The 18,753-nt window shown below is 42.3% G+C and overlaps 1 protein-coding gene across 1 annotated transcript; it reads left to right on the top strand.

The window, feature by feature from the left end:
- Positions 1-931: 931 nt before the first annotated feature.
- Positions 932-14,965, top strand: LOC308686500 (dachshund homolog 1-like; the record flags this gene model as incomplete). Its single annotated transcript, XM_081394926.1, has 6 exons — positions 932-1,304; positions 7,388-7,533; positions 7,645-7,792; positions 11,641-11,784; positions 13,472-13,540; positions 14,149-14,965. 6 exons carry the CDS (start codon positions 932-934, stop codon positions 14,184-14,186), a joined length of 918 nt encoding a protein of 305 aa, XP_081251052.1. The 3' UTR covers positions 14,187-14,965.
- Positions 14,966-18,753: the final 3,788 nt, after the last annotated feature.

Here is an 18,753-nt window from a genome sequence, read left to right on the forward strand (position 1 = left end):
CCCACCCAGGCCCACCCGTAGCTACGCGAGTGCACCCCACAACACATTTATTAAACAAAACCGTTTAGCATTACAGTGTAGAATATCCAGCTGACTATGTTGTCAATCTGTAGTGAGGCAGCCCTAGTGATTTTAAGTTTTTCTTTTGATGCAGTCTTGCTGATTATAAGACGATTGTTACAGTAGTACAATAATTTTGAACTTCCATGTCCTACCCTACTGTATATAATTGTAATGCCAACGCCATATGGCAGGTCAGTATTATGCTAATAGATCAGCTGTGTTAGAACAGAAAGTCACCTTTCTCTGGCTTCCCTGCTGACATTTTTTATTAGCATACACAGATTACCACTACAGAACTATGGCTACCTGCATAAACCCCATGCTTTAATACAGCCCTACAAAACGAACAGAGCCCATCTGGTCTCACTGTGCAAATGTATTAAAACAGCTTTGATATGTACAAAATGTCACGGTCACGTTCTTCAGCCTTCATCTGTGTGTGCACTTCATTCCCCAGAATCCTCCATGGCGCACACCTGCACTCACTCACCCAATCACCAATCATCATCACCTGCACTCCCTCATTAACCACCCTTTATATTCAGCACTCTCCCTTCACTCCTTGTCTGGTCTCGTCGATGTTCACATGACCCACAGACTTCCGAACACTTACCTGGATTCCTACCTGTCATTTCATCCTCTCCAATCCGTCCTGCCTGCCATCCTGTTCTGCCTTCAGCCCGACATCATCTGCAAAGAGAAAGAAAGACAAGGACATTACCAACCAGCTAAGCATCCACTGTTATTCTGTGTTTCTGTTACTCACCATCTGTCTGCATCTCCACACTCCCTGAAAATAAACTATTAACCTTACCATCTTGTCTGCATCCTCTGTAAAACCCTGACAGAAGACCAGACCACACGAAGCATGGAAGTTGCTCACTTCACCCTAACCCCAGCTGATCGTCTGATTCATTGTTTTCAAGATGGCTGCTCAATCGAGGAATATGTCGCCGGCTTTCTGGAGCTTTCTGTTGGGGTAAGCTGGACAGATGATGTCCTAAAAACAGTATTTTGGGGCGGACTGGATAACCATCTGTACCAGCAAGCTCCAGCGGAGGCAATCCCAGGCTCATTTGCCCAGTATCTAGATCATGTGTTGTGGTTGAGTGGCTCAAGGTTCACCGTAGGTGAGGTTGAGGACATCGCCACTCAACCACCATCTCCAGCCATCTTCACCACGCCACCCATCATCATCCGGAATTCAGTCACCAGCACTAGCGAGCCTGCATTTGACGCCAGTCCAGCCGAGCCTGCACTTCACGCCAGTCCAGCCGAGCCCGCACTTCACGCCAGAGCTGCCGAGACCAAGGCAGTAGGCGTCGTGCCCGCCGCCCCTGAGTCTATGAGCGTCATGCCCGCCGCGCCTGTGACTGTCAGCGTCGCCTGCCCGCCAGAGCCAGAGCCAGTCGCCTGCCCGCCAGAGCCAGTCGCCTGCCCGCCAGAGCCAGAGCCAGTCGCCTGCCCGCCAGAGCCAGAGCCAGAGCCAGTCGCCTGCCCGCCAGAGCCAGAGCCAGTCGCCTGCCCGCCAGAGCCAGAGCCAGTCGCCTGCCCGCCAGAGCCAGTCGCCTGCCCGCCAGAGCCAGAGCCAGTCGCCTGCCCGCCAGAGCCAGTGAGCGTCGTTCTCCCCGAGCCAGAGCCAGAGTTTTCAAAGCCCTCATCGCTGGTCCCGTCCAGCACAAAGCCCTCATCGCTGGTTCCGTCCAGCTCAAATCCCTCTTCATCGCTGGTCCCGTCCAGCTCAAATCCCTCTTCATCGCTGGTCCCGTCCAGCTCAAAGCCCTCATCGCTGGTCCCGTCCAGCTCAAAGCCCTCATCGCTGGTCCCGTCCAGCTCAAAGCCCTCATCGCTGGTCCCGTCCAGCTCAAAGCCCTCATCGCTGGTCCCGTCCAGCTCAAAGCCCTCATCGCTGGTCCCGTCCAGCTCAAAGCCCTCATCGCTGGTCCCGTCCAGCTCAAAGCCCTCATCGCTGGTCCCGTCCAGCTCAAAGCCCTCATCGCTGGTCCCGTCCAGCACAGAGCCTTCTTCGCCGCTGGTCCCGTCCAGCACAGAGCCCTCTTCACCGCTGGTCCCGTCCAGCACAGAGCCCTTTTCACCGCTGGTCCCGTCCAGCACAGAGCCCTCTTCACCGCTGGTCCCGTCCAGCACAGAGCCCTTTTCACCGCTGGTCCCGTCCAGCACAGAGCCTAGCACAGAGCCTTCACCGCTGGTCCCGTCCAGCACAGAGCCCTCTTCACCGCTGGTCCCGTCCAGCACAGAGCCCTCTTCACCGCTGGTCCCGTCCAGCACAGAGCCCTCTTCACCGCTGGTCCCGTCCAGCACTGAGCCCCCTTCACCGCTGGTTCCGTCCAGTACAGAGCCCTCTTCACCGCTGGTCCTGCCCAGCACCGAGCCTTCACCGCTGGTCCTGCCCTGCACAGGGCCTTCACTGTTGGTCCCATTCAGCTCAACACCCTCTTCACAGCTGGTCCTGTCCAGCTCAACGCCCTCTTCACCGCGGGTCCTGTCCAGCTCAACGCCCTCTTCACCGCGGGTCCTGTCCAGCTCAACGCCCTCCTCACAGCGGGTCCTGTCCAGCTCAACGCCCTCCTCACAGCTGGTCCTGTCCAGCTCAACGCCCTCCTCACAGCTGGTCCAGTCCAGCTCAACGCCCTCCTCACAGCTGGTCCTGCCCAGCACAGAGCCCTCATCGCTGCCCAGCACAGAGCCCTCATCGCTGCCCAGCACAGAGCCCTCATCGCTGCCCAGCACAGAGCCCTCATCGCTGCCCAGCACAGAGCCCTCATCGCTGCCCAGCACAGAGCCCTCATCGCTGCCCAGCACAGAGCCCTCATCGCTGCCCAGCACAGAGCCCTCATCGCTGCCCAGCACAGAGCCCTCATCGCTGCCCAGCTCAGAGCCCTCATCGCTGCCCAGCTCAGAGCCCTCATCGCTGCCCAGCTCAGAGCCCTCTTCGCCGCTGGTTCCGCCCAGCTCACAGCCCTCTTCGCCGCTGGTTCCGCCCAGCTCAGAGCCCTCCTCGCCGCTGGTCCTGTCCAGCTCAGAGCCCTCCTCGCCGCTGGACCAGTCCAGCTCCAAGCCCTCTTCGCCGCTGGTCTTGTCCAGCTCAGAGTCCTCTTCGCCGCTGGTCCTGTCCAGTCCAGAGCCGCCTTCATCACTGGTCCTGTCCAGCCCAGAGCCGCTTTCGCCCCCTGCCTCTTCCAGTCCAGTGTTAAAGCCTGATATTTCCCCAAAGGAATTTTGGGGGGGGGGCTATCAGTCGTCTCCGCCATGGCCACCTGAAGGGTCCTCACCGCCGTGGCCACCCGAAGGGTCTTCTCCGCCATGGCCACCCGAAGGTTCTTCTCCGCCATGGCCACCCGAAGGGTCCTCACCGCCATGGCCACCCGAAGAGTCCTCTCCGCCATGGCCACCCGAAGGGTCCGCACCGCCATGGCCACCAGAAAGGTCCTTACCGCCATGGTCCCCTGCTCAGCCTGTATCACCATGGTCCCCTGATCAGTCTGCTTCACCTTGGTTCCCTGCTCAGCCTGCACCGTCCTGATCACCTCCTCTGTCTGTCCTGCCACCATCCTGGAGTCCGTACTCCTGAACCTGCTCCACCTTCCCGTCACGGACTCCAGGGTGCCCACCCCCCCTCCCGTATGCTGCCTTCTTCGGCGCGGGACGCGCCTTACGGGAGGGGGGAGTAATGTCACGGTCACGTTCTTCAGCCTTCATCTGTGTGTGCACTTCATTCCCCAGAATCCTCCATGGCGCACACCTGCACTCACTCACCCAATCACCAATCATCATCACCTGCACTCCCTCATTAACCACCCTTTATATTCAGCACTCTCCCTTCACTCCTTGTCTGGTCTCGTCGATGTTCACATGACCCACAGACTTCCGAACACTTACCTGGATTCCTACCTGTCATTTCATCCTCTCCAATCCGTCCTGCCTGCCATCCTGTTCTGCCTTCAGCCCGACATCATCTGCAAAGAGAAAGAAAGACAAGGACATTACCAACCAGCTAAGCATCCACTGTTATTCTGTGTTTCTGTTACTCACCATCTGTCTGCATCTCCACACTCCCTGAAAATAAACTATTAACCTTACCATCTTGTCTGCATCCTCTGTAAAACCCTGACACAATAGTGCCCTAGGCTGAAGAAATAGTCTAGTTTTACCTGCATAGCTGTAGATATGGAAATTTAACAATCTTGACAGGCTTATATATACAGTATTATGCATTGGTAACTATCGTTGCACTAAAAAACAAATATTACCTTAAAATGGCATTTTAAGTAACTGGTTTTATTCAAGTAAAAAATATTATTTAACATCACTGAATCAACCTAAATACATTAATTTATACCAACAAAACTTATTTTTAATGGGTTAAATCATGTAAAAATAGCTCTTTAATGTAACAGTTGCAGGTTACAGTGTGTGAACTGTACTGCCAGTTTACAGTAAAATAAGCGTAATGCCACAGTTTTAATTTTACCACTATTCTTTTTTCCATAATATTTAGGGTTTAATACTCTATAAATGTTCTTTATTTAAAGCAATGATGTGTAGATGTAGTGAAAATAGGCAAGGTTGGCTGTTTGCACAGTGTAAATAGCCAACTATTAATACAGCAAAGTTCATGTAAATGATGTAGTACTGAGTTTTAGACTGCAATTTTCCACCAAATTAAGATAAAAATCAAAAATTATAATTATAAATGGTGTGTTATTCATAAAGATTAAGGCACGTTAAAGATTAGGATCATATTGGTAAAGTGGCAGAGATGAGAGGAGGAGTAAGATGAAATTGTCTGATCGAGACACTGGTGTTTCTGTTAGTTCTGGATAGCAGGAGGCCTAATACATTAGCAGACTCTTTGAAGTGAGTGACAATGACAAGATCAAGGCTTCGGCCCTGATCAAAAACAACATTTATTGGTGCTCTGGATCTTAAAGCCTCTTCCTGTGCTTTAAGTGCTCTCAGGTTTTTCTCCGTTCTAAGCCTTCTGATGACATGGGATTGTTAGGTAAGGACCCATTGAGGAGTTTTACAGTATTGTCACAAGGGATACATACAAAAGTTTGCTTACTAAATACATAAAAATACATCATATGCTAATCCTTTATATCTCAGCAGTCCTAGGATCAGCCTTATGAATGTCATAATACAGCTGTGACTAAAACCTGAGAGCAGAAGTAGAACCGTTAGATAGCGGGAGTATCTGCTATGGCATAAGTTAACTGAGATTTACTTCCCCTCAGACCACAAAACTGCACCAGAACCAGTGTGTTGTGTCTTATTGAAACTAAGTAGATTTAACTGAAGACATTGCTTTTTCTCAGCAAATGAATGGGCTGACATTTGCAGTGCATTAGAAACAAAGTAGCGCTGATGTGTACTGACCTTGAATCATATGACACTAGCATTTTGTTCTCAAGACTCATGGCTTTAACACTGAGCGCTGGATATGAAGATGTGGGCTATTTCACAGTGTGATTTCTGCAAAAGAAGACTCTTTGTAAAGATGTTTGAAAGAATCTTAGTTCCCAAATATTGCTGCGGTCAGACAGAAACCCTGTATCTCCATATTGTGCTTTTTTTTTTCATAAATCATTACCATTGGTCATCCTTCATGTCTTTCAGTGGGTTCTGCACATATCTAACCAATGAAAAGCATTAAAAAGCAAGTGGAGCTCACTGCAGAGTCAAATGATGTCCAGCTCCCCCTCTCTGGATGTAATGGGTGGAACTTGACCTAGACCTTGACCTAATGGGTGGAGTTTTGTTTAGCGATAGTGTTATGGTAGGGATAGGGTGTGGTTGGACCGTCTAGCTCCACCCATTACGTCTAGCGAGGGGGAGCTGGATGTCAAGCTCCGCCCATTGGATCTGCAGTGAACAGCCTCTATTATTAAAAATAGCTTGTGACTAAACCTTGTTTAGCCCACATAGCTACAGTAAACTTTATAACCTGTTAGTTGATGAAATTAATACTATGCACTTACTGCCTGCACTAATGACGGACAAAACATATATGTCTGAAATTCTTTGGTCAAAAACCTTGTAACTCCATTTGAGCTTGATTTTGGTAAAAGGTTAATAATATAATCACACATGCCACTGTCTGACTATACATAAAGCCACAATATCAACTTTGACAACACTGTTTAATTATTTAAAAAATGCAGTGTTTTTCCCATTTCCTGAAGTGGAGCATTTTTGGAGATACAAGGATTCCGCCTGACAGCGGCGATATCAGAAACAATGTAGGAGGAGGAGAAGGCCCCGTTGTAGAAATATGAATGGGAGAAATCATAACACAGGCAGTAACATATGGCAGTTTAATGACCGTCTCACCTTACAGTTAAAAGACATTTCTTTGGACATTTTTTGACCTATAAAGAAAAAACAGTTTATTTGCATGCTTTGAGCTGAAGAACTAAACTTTATAGTCACTGTTGTCAGATTTTATTGAACATTTATTTAATAAAAAATATACTAAGACATTACACATTGAATAAATAGCCTATAGCAATTGTTAGCAAAAAAGGCTCCGAAAGGCATTACTTTGTGGGCGGTGAGATTTTTCAATGTTTTTTGAAAAAGTCTTTATGCTCATCAAGGCTGCATTTATTTGATAAAAAATTAAATATAAACATGAAGGGACATGGCAATGCAAAAAATATTAAATGGAAGGAAACAGTATATTTCAATGCTTTTGTGTTTTCTCGCAAAAGCTTTGCGTTTCCCCAAGAAACTTTGCATTGATTCGCCATACCTTGTAAAACTTTTGCAATTGCTCGCAGAGAACGCAAAAGTTTCGTGAGCGAAAGCACAGAGAATTTTTCCTCCCATCACCATGTCCCTTTGGGCTCAGTTAAACACTAATATTGTGAAATATTATTACAGTTTAAAATAACTGTTTTCTATTTTAATTTATTTTAAAATGTGATGTATTCCTGTGATGGCAAAGCTTTTTTTTCCCAGCATCATTACTTCAGTCTTCAGTGCCTTCAGAAATGTGATGCTCAAGAAACATTTCTTATTATCAATGTCGAAAACAGCTGTGCTGCTTAATATGTTTGTGGAAACTGATTCTTTGATAAGTAGAAAGTAAAAAAATAAAAAATTATTTACGTGTAGTACACATCATCATTAAATGTCTTTACTGTCACTTTTATGTCAGTTCATCCAAACTGACCCCAAACTTGAACAGTGGTGTAAGTAATACAAATGTATTTAAAGTTTTATTTTACTTTCTTTGTAATAAAAAGTTTTGAAAAGTTGTATTGCTAGGTTATTAATGTGCCGTGTTCTCTTGTTATAGAAGAGAATGTCCTTTGCACCCCCACGTCCCGAGACAGCTATGAGAGAGTGTCTCATTCCGGGCCAACATTACCCCCAGGATTCCCTGCTCCGCTGCTCTTTCCTGAGGGCCTGTCCTCCATAGAAACCCTCCTCACCAACATACAGGTAAAGCTATTAAAAAAGTATATATTTCAGTATAGTTTGAACAAAATTAGAGTAAAGATTCACCCTGATAAGTGTATAGCTCAAATGTCAAGCCCGTTTCCTCTTTTCCAGGGTCTGCTAAAGGTGGCTATTGATAATGCGCGGACGCAGGAGAAGCAGGTGCAGCTGGAGCGCACAGAGCTGAAGATGGAGCTGTACAGGGAGAGAGAACTACGTGAGACGCTGGAGAGGCAGCTCTGCGTCGAGCAGAAAAACAGAGGTGAATAGCTGATCTGAGACCAGTCTGCAGAAAATGCTCTGTTTCAGAAGTGGGTTTTTGTGTCGAATCCTGGTCAGGTCAGGTCTGTCACCTTTTTAAAACCTTTGCCCATCTACCACCATACAATGCTAAATGTCTAACTGCAGATGTTAGATGGACATTTGACAGCTGTATCCTTGATGTTTAAAGGAATAGTGGTATCACTGGTTCATTAGTTAAACTAAGAATCAACGATACTTCTACAGCATTAATTCATCTTAGTTAATATTAATTTCAACATTTACTAATACATTATTAAAATCAAAGGTTGTATTTGTTAACATTAGTTAATGCACCCTGAACTAACATGAACAAACAATGAATGGATTTTCTAACATTAATAAAGATTAATAAACACTGTAACAAATGTATTGCTCATTGTTAGTTCATGTTAGTTAATACATTAACGTTAACTAATGAACCTTATAGTAAAGTAATAGTTCACCAAAATAGCTTATACATAGTTTATTATGTCATTTTGACAGTCATGGTCACTATGAACTGTAGTTGAACTGTCTGCGAGAGCCATGTACAACAGCATATAGGTTTGGATTGACATGAGGGTGAACAAACAATGATTCACTTTTGTTTTTTTTAAGGTTTGGAATATAGGTCGATGACACGTTGCAGATTTTTTGGGTCACACTTTACTCTATTCAAGTGTCTTTAACTACTATTCACTTACATAAAAAATGTTTAGTACAATGTACTTAAAGGTATAGCGGAGGATTTTTTACTTCCGGGTGGATCACCTATACTATTGGTCCTCCTAATTGTCAATCATTCTGGTGAATCAATCAAACTTTTCAAAAAGTGGAGAGGGCGGGTCTTATCTAAAATTCGGAAAGATCCTCCGCTATACCTTTAATATGTTGTATTACAAAACACTGCTATTAAGGTGTGATATGGGTAGGTTAGGCACAGGTTTGGTGTTATGGTTTGGTTTAAGGGTGGGTTAAGGGGTAAGGGAAATGTCAACAGTGTAATTATAGTAGTAATTACAGAAATTAAAAACATGTACACATTAAGTGCATTGTATTAAATGGTTAATTTAAATGTTATTACATAGTAGTTAAAGACACTTAATATACAGTGGGACATTTTTGCTATATTTTGCATTAAAGCTAAAAACATCAATTTATTTATTTATTTTTTCAGGTTTTTTTTAGATCTATTTATTTAAGAAAAACATATAAATGTAATTAAACTTACAATGACACATTTTGTGTAAAACTGAAAAAACAAAAATACAAAAATGGGAATATATATCACAGAGAGGAGCATGACTGTTTCAAGGTTGATATATTTCCTAAAATAGATGGGATTATCAAATTAATAATGGAGTAATAACAGATAACCTTTTATGACAAAGCAAAGTAAGTTTAGATAGTACCATCCAATTTGGTGTGACTCCCCAAAAATGTAATATTTATGAATTAATAATGCATGATATTTGAAGGAAAAAAATACCTCGAAAAAATATATTTAAAATGTAAATCAAAATTGTTGTGAGCATTCACATCTATTCGGGGTGTAAGGAATGATGGTAACTCCAAACTATTTCAAACTTTTCTTCACAATGGTATACGTGCTTTCCAAACCATATGAAACATGAATACAGAGAGTGCATTTAAAAGAAAAGAAAAAAAAAAACATGGCACATGTTTTGTCCTTTTCTTTATTGTGGACTCAGTACATGTTCGCTGGGTGTTTGCGCAAAACAGAATGCAGTGCCTCGGCAACATACAGGTGCTATCAGCAAGTTCGCATGTGCATCATGCATGACTGATGATTGACAAGACATCTGCAAGACAAGCTCTTGTGAAGTCTAAGTGATTCCACTCAAAATAAGGATTTAATAGGAAAAAGAGGAAAATCGTATGTGTATTATAAAAAGAGCTTATCTTCAGTTACATGTAATGTTTTCTGCCCACATCACAAAAACAAGTAAAACAGGTTCTCACATTTAACTGTCCGGCATTTGATCTTTCACGTAACAAATAAATGTACTCTCAATTTAATCTCTTAATCTTCTGTTCTCCAGAATGAACGTACAGTCGTTGTCTGCATAAATCAGAAACCTCCGAGGCAGCCGTCATAAACGGCGGAATCATTAAAGAAGGTGACAGGGCAACATGCACCATTAATGAATGTTGTTTAATTAGAGAGCCCCTCATCTCGTATTCTCCTGTCGCCCGCATCGTGCTCCAGCTAGTCATGTTACTGCAAATTCAGCACTTTCCTTCTGCCACACACACACACACACACCAACAAACACACACATATACAGACACAGAGAATTACCCTTTGTAATTACAAGTACATATTATGATATTAGTGTGAATGATTTATTATCAGCGTAAACAGAATTGCTGTGTTAATATTCGCCGCATCACATTTGATGAGGATAATGAATCTCCTGCATAATTCATCAAATCAACCGGTTCTTCCATTAGTGAGAGATGTCTTTATACTCCAGCCAACTGACTTAGAGTCAGTTTCTGTGTTTTATACTCAGTGGTCAGAGGAAAGATTAAGAAGAAGAAGGTTGGTCCTAGATCACTCAAAGAGGGAATCGGACAGAAAGCAGTTTTTTTTTCGTTCTTTCTTTCTTTCTTTTTTTTTCTGCTGACTGTGCCGTCTGAATTAAGCTCTTACTGCAAACTGGAAAATTAACATGTTCCACTGGGCTCCAGCCTAGTTTCACATTAGATGTGCATTATATTAGACACAGTATTTAAGGCTGAATGAGGGCATGTGGAACAGCTTTTCATGGTTTGCTATAATTACTGTTAGCTGTGATGTGGGATTTGATGTAATAATTTTTCTATTATCTAGTGGCATAAAGTTTTTCCAAAGTCATTTTTCAAAGTTTAATGTTTTACATAAGATATCGGATATATATTATGAAACACATTATACAATACAAATTATATTTCAAATGAATGCTGTTCTTTTGAACTTTCTATTCTTCAAAGAATTATTAAGTTGAAAATTCAGCTTTGTTATCACAGGAACAAAATACATTTTAAAATGTATTAAAACACTCTCTGAGTGTTTTGTTTAGCATGGTAATGGATATGACAATGGGAATATATTTGGTCTTGGCGGAATATATCTGCTATGATGCTGCTGCTGATGAGCAAGTACGGGACTTGCTATTGCCAATATATACATGACATGTAGTATAGCATACTTGAATTACCCCCATAAGGTCTAGGTGGAGCTGGGGAAGGCGGAGGGTTTCTGAAAGCGTGCTGCAAATTGCTAAAGCAAACGCTAACCCAGTCTTGCACGCAGGCAGGGACCCAACGGACGGGTGAACCACTAATATTTGATGTAATGATTGGAATAATATTTACTTTGTCATTTGCATTGCATGTACGGGTCGAGAATCAAAAGGCACGGGCGGACTGTGGGTCCAATAGGCAAGACTCATTTCGGTACCCACTGATATACAGCTGCTTTCAAACGATCCCGTGCTTATTTGTGTTCAAGCTCTGTAGTCTGAAGAACGTCAACGTTTTCTAATTACAACGCGGTTTGCAGTGTTAAGCATTGTAGCCAATCGTGCTGCAACTGAAGTGATTGAAAGCTTTAGTCATTATAAAGGATCACATCTAGAGTTTCATGACAGAACTTTGTATTTATTTTAAATTTCAATGATATTTCACAGTATTACTTTGTTTTCTGCATTATCGCTGAGCATAAAGGCTTCTTTCAAAAACATTTAAAGATGTTACCGATCCCAAACTTTTTAACAGCAGTGCATTCCTATCAGGAACTCATTTTCCCTGTGCTTTTCTTAGCACTGATCCAGAAGCGACTGAAGAAAGAGAAGAAGACCAAGAGAAAATTGCAGGAGGCTCTGGAGGTCGAGTCTAAGAGAAGAGACCAGGCCGAGCAGACGCTGCAGAGGACGGCCTCCAGTGAGAGATCACCTATTCAAAACGGTTAGAATGCTCATCTGCCAAAATGCTAATGCTTAAATCAATTTTGTACTGACAATTGTCTGCATGTTTAAATGAAATCCTTATGGTGTCACTGCCACTTTAAAAGGCATGACCACACAACCAAGACTGAAAAGAATACACTGTAAAGCCTAATTAGTTAGCCTTAAAAAAACTAAGTTAAAGGCACAATATGTAACTTTTTTGCTTTAAAATTTGAAAAAACCACTATATCTATGTTATATATGTTTAGTTGTGTACTTACATTATCCCGACTGTTTCCAACAACTTTCAAACCAGGAGAAATTTTAATTTAATTTTTAGACACGGCACGTTTCTTTATTTCCGTTTTGTCGCAGTCAATGGCGTCATATCCGCGTTGTCCCTGGTTTCCGCCTATGGTTTCCGCTCGTACTGCCATGGTAACCAGAGCTATGAGCAGAGCCCTCTGATTAACCAAAGCGACTGACGCGGACAACTGTGGAGTTCGCAATGTCTATTTGCACGCTGTTGTTGTTTCGTTCAAACATTACGGACCATGGCAAGCAGACTTTGGATAAAAAAAGGAGAACTAAACCGAGAATCAATATCAGCGCGGTGTTTTCGAGATGCCTAACATTAGAGCTCCCATAGACAGTATATAAACGAGAGCTCCACGTCCGAGACTTCGACTGCTCCTACATGTACTTTATTAAACAGGTGAGCACATTTACATAAAACTAATCAATGTTATATAGTTCAACAATGATAAAATGTTAGAATATGATCTGTATGCTATTCTAATGTTGATCTAGCTTACTGCTAGTCTCATACAGACAAACTAACACATACATTTCAACACATTCAAATGCAGTTTAGTGTGCTAGTGTAATGTTAGACCAGGTGAAACAGCGCTGCGTTACCTCACAAGTTTAATTTGTCTAATAAACTGACCTGTGAGTAGTAATTCTGCGTGTAGTTCGGTAGAATGAAATGTCCATTCCTTTTATATCCGCGGGACTCGCGTCGCGTGTGGAGCTGATAGCTGTCTCTTAGCAATCCCGAACTGCTTCATATCACAGTCACGATAAAAGCATCGATGTATTCAGTCAACCATAAACATTATTAGATCGGTCGGCTTGACGTTGACGACAACATCCATAATTCTTAGCATGTGTTGCGTCATCAAACTACGCCTTTGTTATTGTAAAGAGGTTAGCGACCCCCAGTAGAGAAAAATTCCATACTGTGGCTTTAAGTGAAATAGCAATAGTACGTTGTACTGACAAATTCTTAGTGTAGTTCTTTATAGCTACTCAGAATTACTAAATTTCAAGTTTTTACTACTTTTGGCTTTATTTGCCAATTTTATTTGTCTTGTGTCAGTAGTAGCACAACAAAGACAGCAAATTGTTTTGTAACGGTCAGAGTCTTATTAAAATTAATGTTGTGTTTTGTTGTGTTTTGCATGTTGAATGTTGATGTCTGTGTTAAAAAATACAATTAACTGTGATTTTTGTTGCACCAGTGGATCAATTGTAAGGGAATTATAATATAATTATAGTTACAATTATTCCAGGTCTGCCCTATCTGCTACATCACCATGTCAAGTACAATTGCTGCTAAGCCAGCAGTATTGTACACTTTAAAATGTGTTTTACTTGTGGCAAATAATTTGTAGCAGCATTGATAACTGTTTTCATGTTAACAGACCCTCCTCAACATGAAATGGAAACAAACCATAACAGCAGCAAAACAGACACTGACAGAACAATACAAGGTACAGATTTCTGAATGGACATTTAATCTGTCCATGTTCTGTTGCATTGTTTCTTTATGGATCTGTATTTAATGTTCAGTCTTGAAAGAAACAGAACACATATACTGTGTGTGTGTGTGCGTGTATATTTATATATATATATCTATAGTATGTAGACAGAACAACAATGTATCACAAGCCTTTGTTCGAATATTAAACATGTAAAATATTGACAGTGAAATGAAATTAAATGCCACTGACGCAAAAAGAAAAAGAAAAAAAGGAAAGAAAGAATAAAGACAAAAAGAGGAGCTGTAATTAATGGTCCCTTAATTGTCCTCATGAAATATTTGCATGGGCATAATTTACATAATCTACGTGTCGTAATTAATCTTTCAAAGGGTTTGCTTTCTCTTTTTGTCTAGGTTAAGAGGAAAGGAAGGGAAGGGCTCTTTTTTGTTTTCTTTGACATTTATTCAAATACTGCTTCTTCTCCTTTAACAATCCTTTCATCTCCCTCTCAGTCCGCACGTTAGAACATTATGGATTAGTCTGTTCATTATATGCTGCTTGCAACATCAGCCAAGCTTCATTCATTCACACCATTTTTTTTTTCATTTTTTTCACAGATGGAAGGCTCTTTCTAAAGTCCACAATGATGTACTGAAGAATGAAGACAAGGAGTAAATACATTCATACTGTATAGAAGAGACTGTAGTCAATAGCCTGGTAAATAACGTCTGCAATTCTGCTGGAGGACTGATGGAAGACAATGAGGCAATGTTATAGGCTGTTGTCAGTGTGTTGCAGCACAAGGACTTGACAAGATTATTATGGCCATTGAAAGTCAGCATTCAGTAGAATGAAGCGTGAGCCAAACTATCATCATCAGATGGCAGAGAAGAATTACCATGGACCTTGGATAACCATGTTTCTAAGGGACTTTTCGCAACACTGAGAAATTAAAAAACATTTTATAAAGCATTTAAATCTGCTTGACTACATTGACAGATTAAATATTCAAATCAAACTTTGCCATTTACATTCTATCATTTCACATTTTAAGTCAACTTCAAAGCATCCTTTCCTCAAGGGAGGTGTCCGAAGAGAGATTTCAGTTTATTTAGTTATTTATCAAATATAAACACTGCATTTAAATGCGTACTGTGTATCTGTCTGTTATTTCAAAAAGAAGGTATAGATGTCCAGATTTTTTTTGTCATTGTTGTACACGGAATCATAGCAGAAATGTCTTGAATCATCAAATATGTACATAAAAGTGTAGACATGCTACTGTGCATTGTACGCTGTAGAGTTATTTTTTGTTCAGTTGCCGTTTATTATCCTACCCGACATGGAGAGCATGCTGGCATGTCGTTACTTCTGTCCTGTCCATCTGGAATACAATAAAGATTTTTCCCACATGCTTTACAAGGGAGACGTTTCAAAACACTGACTGACTGATACTTGTTTTGTGACTACAACAACACAAAATCAAAGTAGTCAAATGCAACTAGATTGAAGTATACCCTACCACTTTTGTTTTTGTCTACCACTGGTAAAGTATGCAATGCATCGTTTTGTTTTGTTTATTATTTATTTAAATTGTTTTTTTTTTTTTTACTCTTGATTTATTTTATTTTACTTCCAAGACATAAATACACACATGTTCTTGTTTACCTCTGGTAAAAATTCATAATGCTTCATTATTTTATTTTATTTTTACTTGACTTTTTATTTATTAATTTTACTTTTAAGACATAAATATACTCTTGTTTACCACTGGTAAAAGTTTGCTATGTTTTTTTGTTTTTTTTTTTACTTCCAAGACAGAGAGTCATAGAGATAGACACTTTCACTTTTCTCAAGAGCACATGCACTAAATGTGTTGACGCAGCATTTAGCCAATCACTCAAGCTGTACTGTTTAGCGGTATGCTCTCTCTTTCTCTCTCTCTGAACATAATAAGAAGCCAGGAGAGATGAATAATTGACTGATTGTTGCATTATTCAGGCCCCTATTGTGGAAAAAAGCCCAGTCTCTGGCACTTTCCAGGTCTCTCTGGCATATTGAATATGAGGTTAAAGTTTCAATCAACCTTGAAAGGGAGAGGCATTTTTCATCGCCTAGCTAGTGTATCAAGTTGGTGCACTCAGAGTTACTGTATAGTTAATAATGTGTCTGCTGTACACTATAGCCTATGTAAAAATGGATTACACTAGACCAAAGTTGCATTTTCAACTCAATCTGACAGGATCGGTAAAGTTATTATTAATTATGCAAGTCCAATTATACTTATTGTGGTGATCCTTAACCCTGATTGTGGCAAGCTGGAATAAACAGTCAACACTGAGTGGTAGATATTTTCCCCATCGGTGATAATTTTTATCTATGGGTCCATTATGAACCAAAATGACTCTAACAAGACTGTTGAATGGTTCATCACAGTCTATAAGACATCCAGCCACGACGGAGTAGCACAAATGTATAATCTAATCAGAGAATGCCTATTATACATTAGCACAGACAGAGGTGCAGGACAAGTTATCCAAATGAGTGTTAGAGCAAGATGAGAGTCAGGCCGTGGTTGGGTAATAAAAGGGCAAGAGAGTAGCGCTCAGCTTTTCAAACCTTTCACTGTCATTACTAATTCATGTTGCTCCTTCTCGCTCCTAATGAGAGAGAGAGTCGGGGGAAAGGGAGAATGGTGCAGGGATAATGTGCCGTGAAATTGACTCATTCTCGAGAAGAGGAAAGGGAGAGGAGATCAACTTTTGATTTTAAACTGCCCTCTGAGGAAATGATGGTGAATTTAGTGATCCTGACAAAAGAGGGGACTGTTTATTTAGTTCGGTTTTTCATGACAGAGAAAAAAGGAATTTAAGGACAGAGAAAAAAAGGAAGTTAACAGCGATGCAGAAGCCCCAAAAAGCATGTGGACACTGAAGTCACACTTAAAACTTAATGATTTTCCATTATCAAATTATCAAACAAGAAATACAGTACAATCACTTCACAAAAACAAGTGTATTATTTTCAAAAGATACATTGTTCAAAATGAAGACACAAAGTTGGACACTTTCTTGCTGTGAAATGTCAGTGTTAATGTGAAGAACTCCACCCGTGGTTACTCTGCTGACACCAGTGTGAACCTGAAGGTAAATGATTTCATTCATCAGGGTAGGCAGGGTAGGCAATGTTTTTCATAAACACTATTTGTTATACTGGTTGAAGCTCTCTTCACATCTTGATAGCAATAGCAATCAGTATTAAAAATATTAAATAATGTATTAAATAATGTTCTGTGGAAGTCTCAGGACCAAAATGTCCATCCAATCATTGCATTCAGTCCGAATGGATGGGTGGGATATTATGCTTTCAAAGCTAACTTGCTGTTGCTTGCCTCACCGAAATTGCCTACCATACCTTTAATTGACAGTTTAAAAATAAAATGAAGAATCAATTATCAATTTAATCATTTAAAAAAATACAAATGGAGTATGGAGTACCATGCACGTTGACAAAATGACACTAAAGGGGTGCATTAAAAAGTGACACCGAGGAGTCCTGACCAAGTGTCAATATGTGTTGAGAGTGAGAACTGCAATATAAAATAACATTGATCTAAAAATGTCTAAATACCTTTTGGAGCAATATGATCTCGGGTAACATACCAACTACACATTTATTTTTATTTAAGCCTAAGTACACATATCTGAAATCTTACACACCAACAATATTATTAGTGAATGATACAAAACAGTGGTTCTCTTTCATAGGTTCACTCGACACTGCGTAGCGATGAAGCAATGGGAACTCCCTTAGGGCGGTGCTGATTGTCTGAACCCGTATAGAATCACGCCAATTAATTGGCCTGATGGCCTCCGTGCCGACCCACATGGTAAGTATGTGAAATGTCTTGGCATAGCACATGCTTGCGAGGCTATCTTTGGCGCTTCTAGCTGCAAGTCTTGTGAGAATTTTAGACTAAAAACTCTCTGCGCTAGGCTTGCCTGCTTTAATAAAGATATTCAGTCCGCTCTCCCCCGCCGCGCTGCTGTTAATGACGAGGCCCACGCCCTTCATGAGGCCGAGGCTTGGGTATCGGACGTTGAGCTCGAGGTGTTAGAAAGTGAGCAGACCTGCTATTCCCTCTCTCACTCTCTTTCGCCCGGGCACGCGCCGCGCCGATTCTCCGGTGGAGTTTCTTCACGACTATTTATGCCCCAGTCCAGAGGCATGTGACATCGTCCAGCGGCCAGGAAGCGCGGCAGGAAGCCGGCCATTCAATCATTGAATGGCCGGATGAGCCTCGTGATTCTCAGTCCTACAAGCTCGACGAACGTTTTCTGAGTGGTCAATCCTCTTCGCGACACTTTAGAAGAAAGTTGGCATTTTTCAGCTATCCGCACTGTGAGATTTCTAGGCCCTGGAAGCAGCCTTTCTCCGCGTGGCTGACTAACGCTGCAGCCGCTGACTTCACCAACCTGGTTGGTTCTGTGGAGCAGGGCTACACATGCATTACAGTGGTTGAGGACACGTTGGCCACACACCTTTCGCCTTCATCCACTCCTTCCTGGAAGTCTCGCTCTCTTCTTCCGTCAAAGCCCTGCAGGACCACGTCCGTCCTCGTGGGAAAATCTTACACTGCGGCTGGCCAGGCAGGTATGGCGCTCCATACAATGGCAATTCTCGGGCCTACCAAGCGGAAGTCCTTAAGGAAATGGACGAGGATGGGGGCATCACGCCGGAAGCGGTCAAAGAGCTCAGAAGAGCTACCGACCACACGCTGCGTGCTACTAAGCACACTGCACATGTGGTCGGACGCACCATGGCAGGTTTGGTGGCTGTCGAGCGCCACCTATGGCTGAATCTCACTGAGATTCGTGAGAAAGAGAAGGTCTTCCTATTGGACGGCCAGTCAGGCTTGTTTGGAGAGGCGGTTAATTCAGTGGTTGACAAATTTCAAATTGCTAGGACGCAGTCGGCTGCCCTTAAGCAGTTTATGCCTAGGAGGGCCCGTGATCCTCCTACTCCTTCCCCAGCGCCTAGGGACCGCTTCGCACACCTGAAAGAGGCCCCTAAAAGGAGTGACGAGCCGAGACATCCCCCACCTCGCACGGTCTGGGGAGCTCATGACCGTCCAATGCCCCGTCAGCGCCCCCATAGACGCGTTGACCTGAGGCAGCCAACAAAACCCGCTGCTTCAGCTTCGCAGGGGCGTTTCTGATCCA

This window comes from Scardinius erythrophthalmus, assembly GCF_964197995.2.
Source record: "Scardinius erythrophthalmus genome assembly, contig: HAP1_SCAFFOLD_337, whole genome shotgun sequence".
In the NCBI taxonomy this organism is placed as follows: Eukaryota; Metazoa; Chordata; class Actinopteri; order Cypriniformes; family Leuciscidae; genus Scardinius; species Scardinius erythrophthalmus.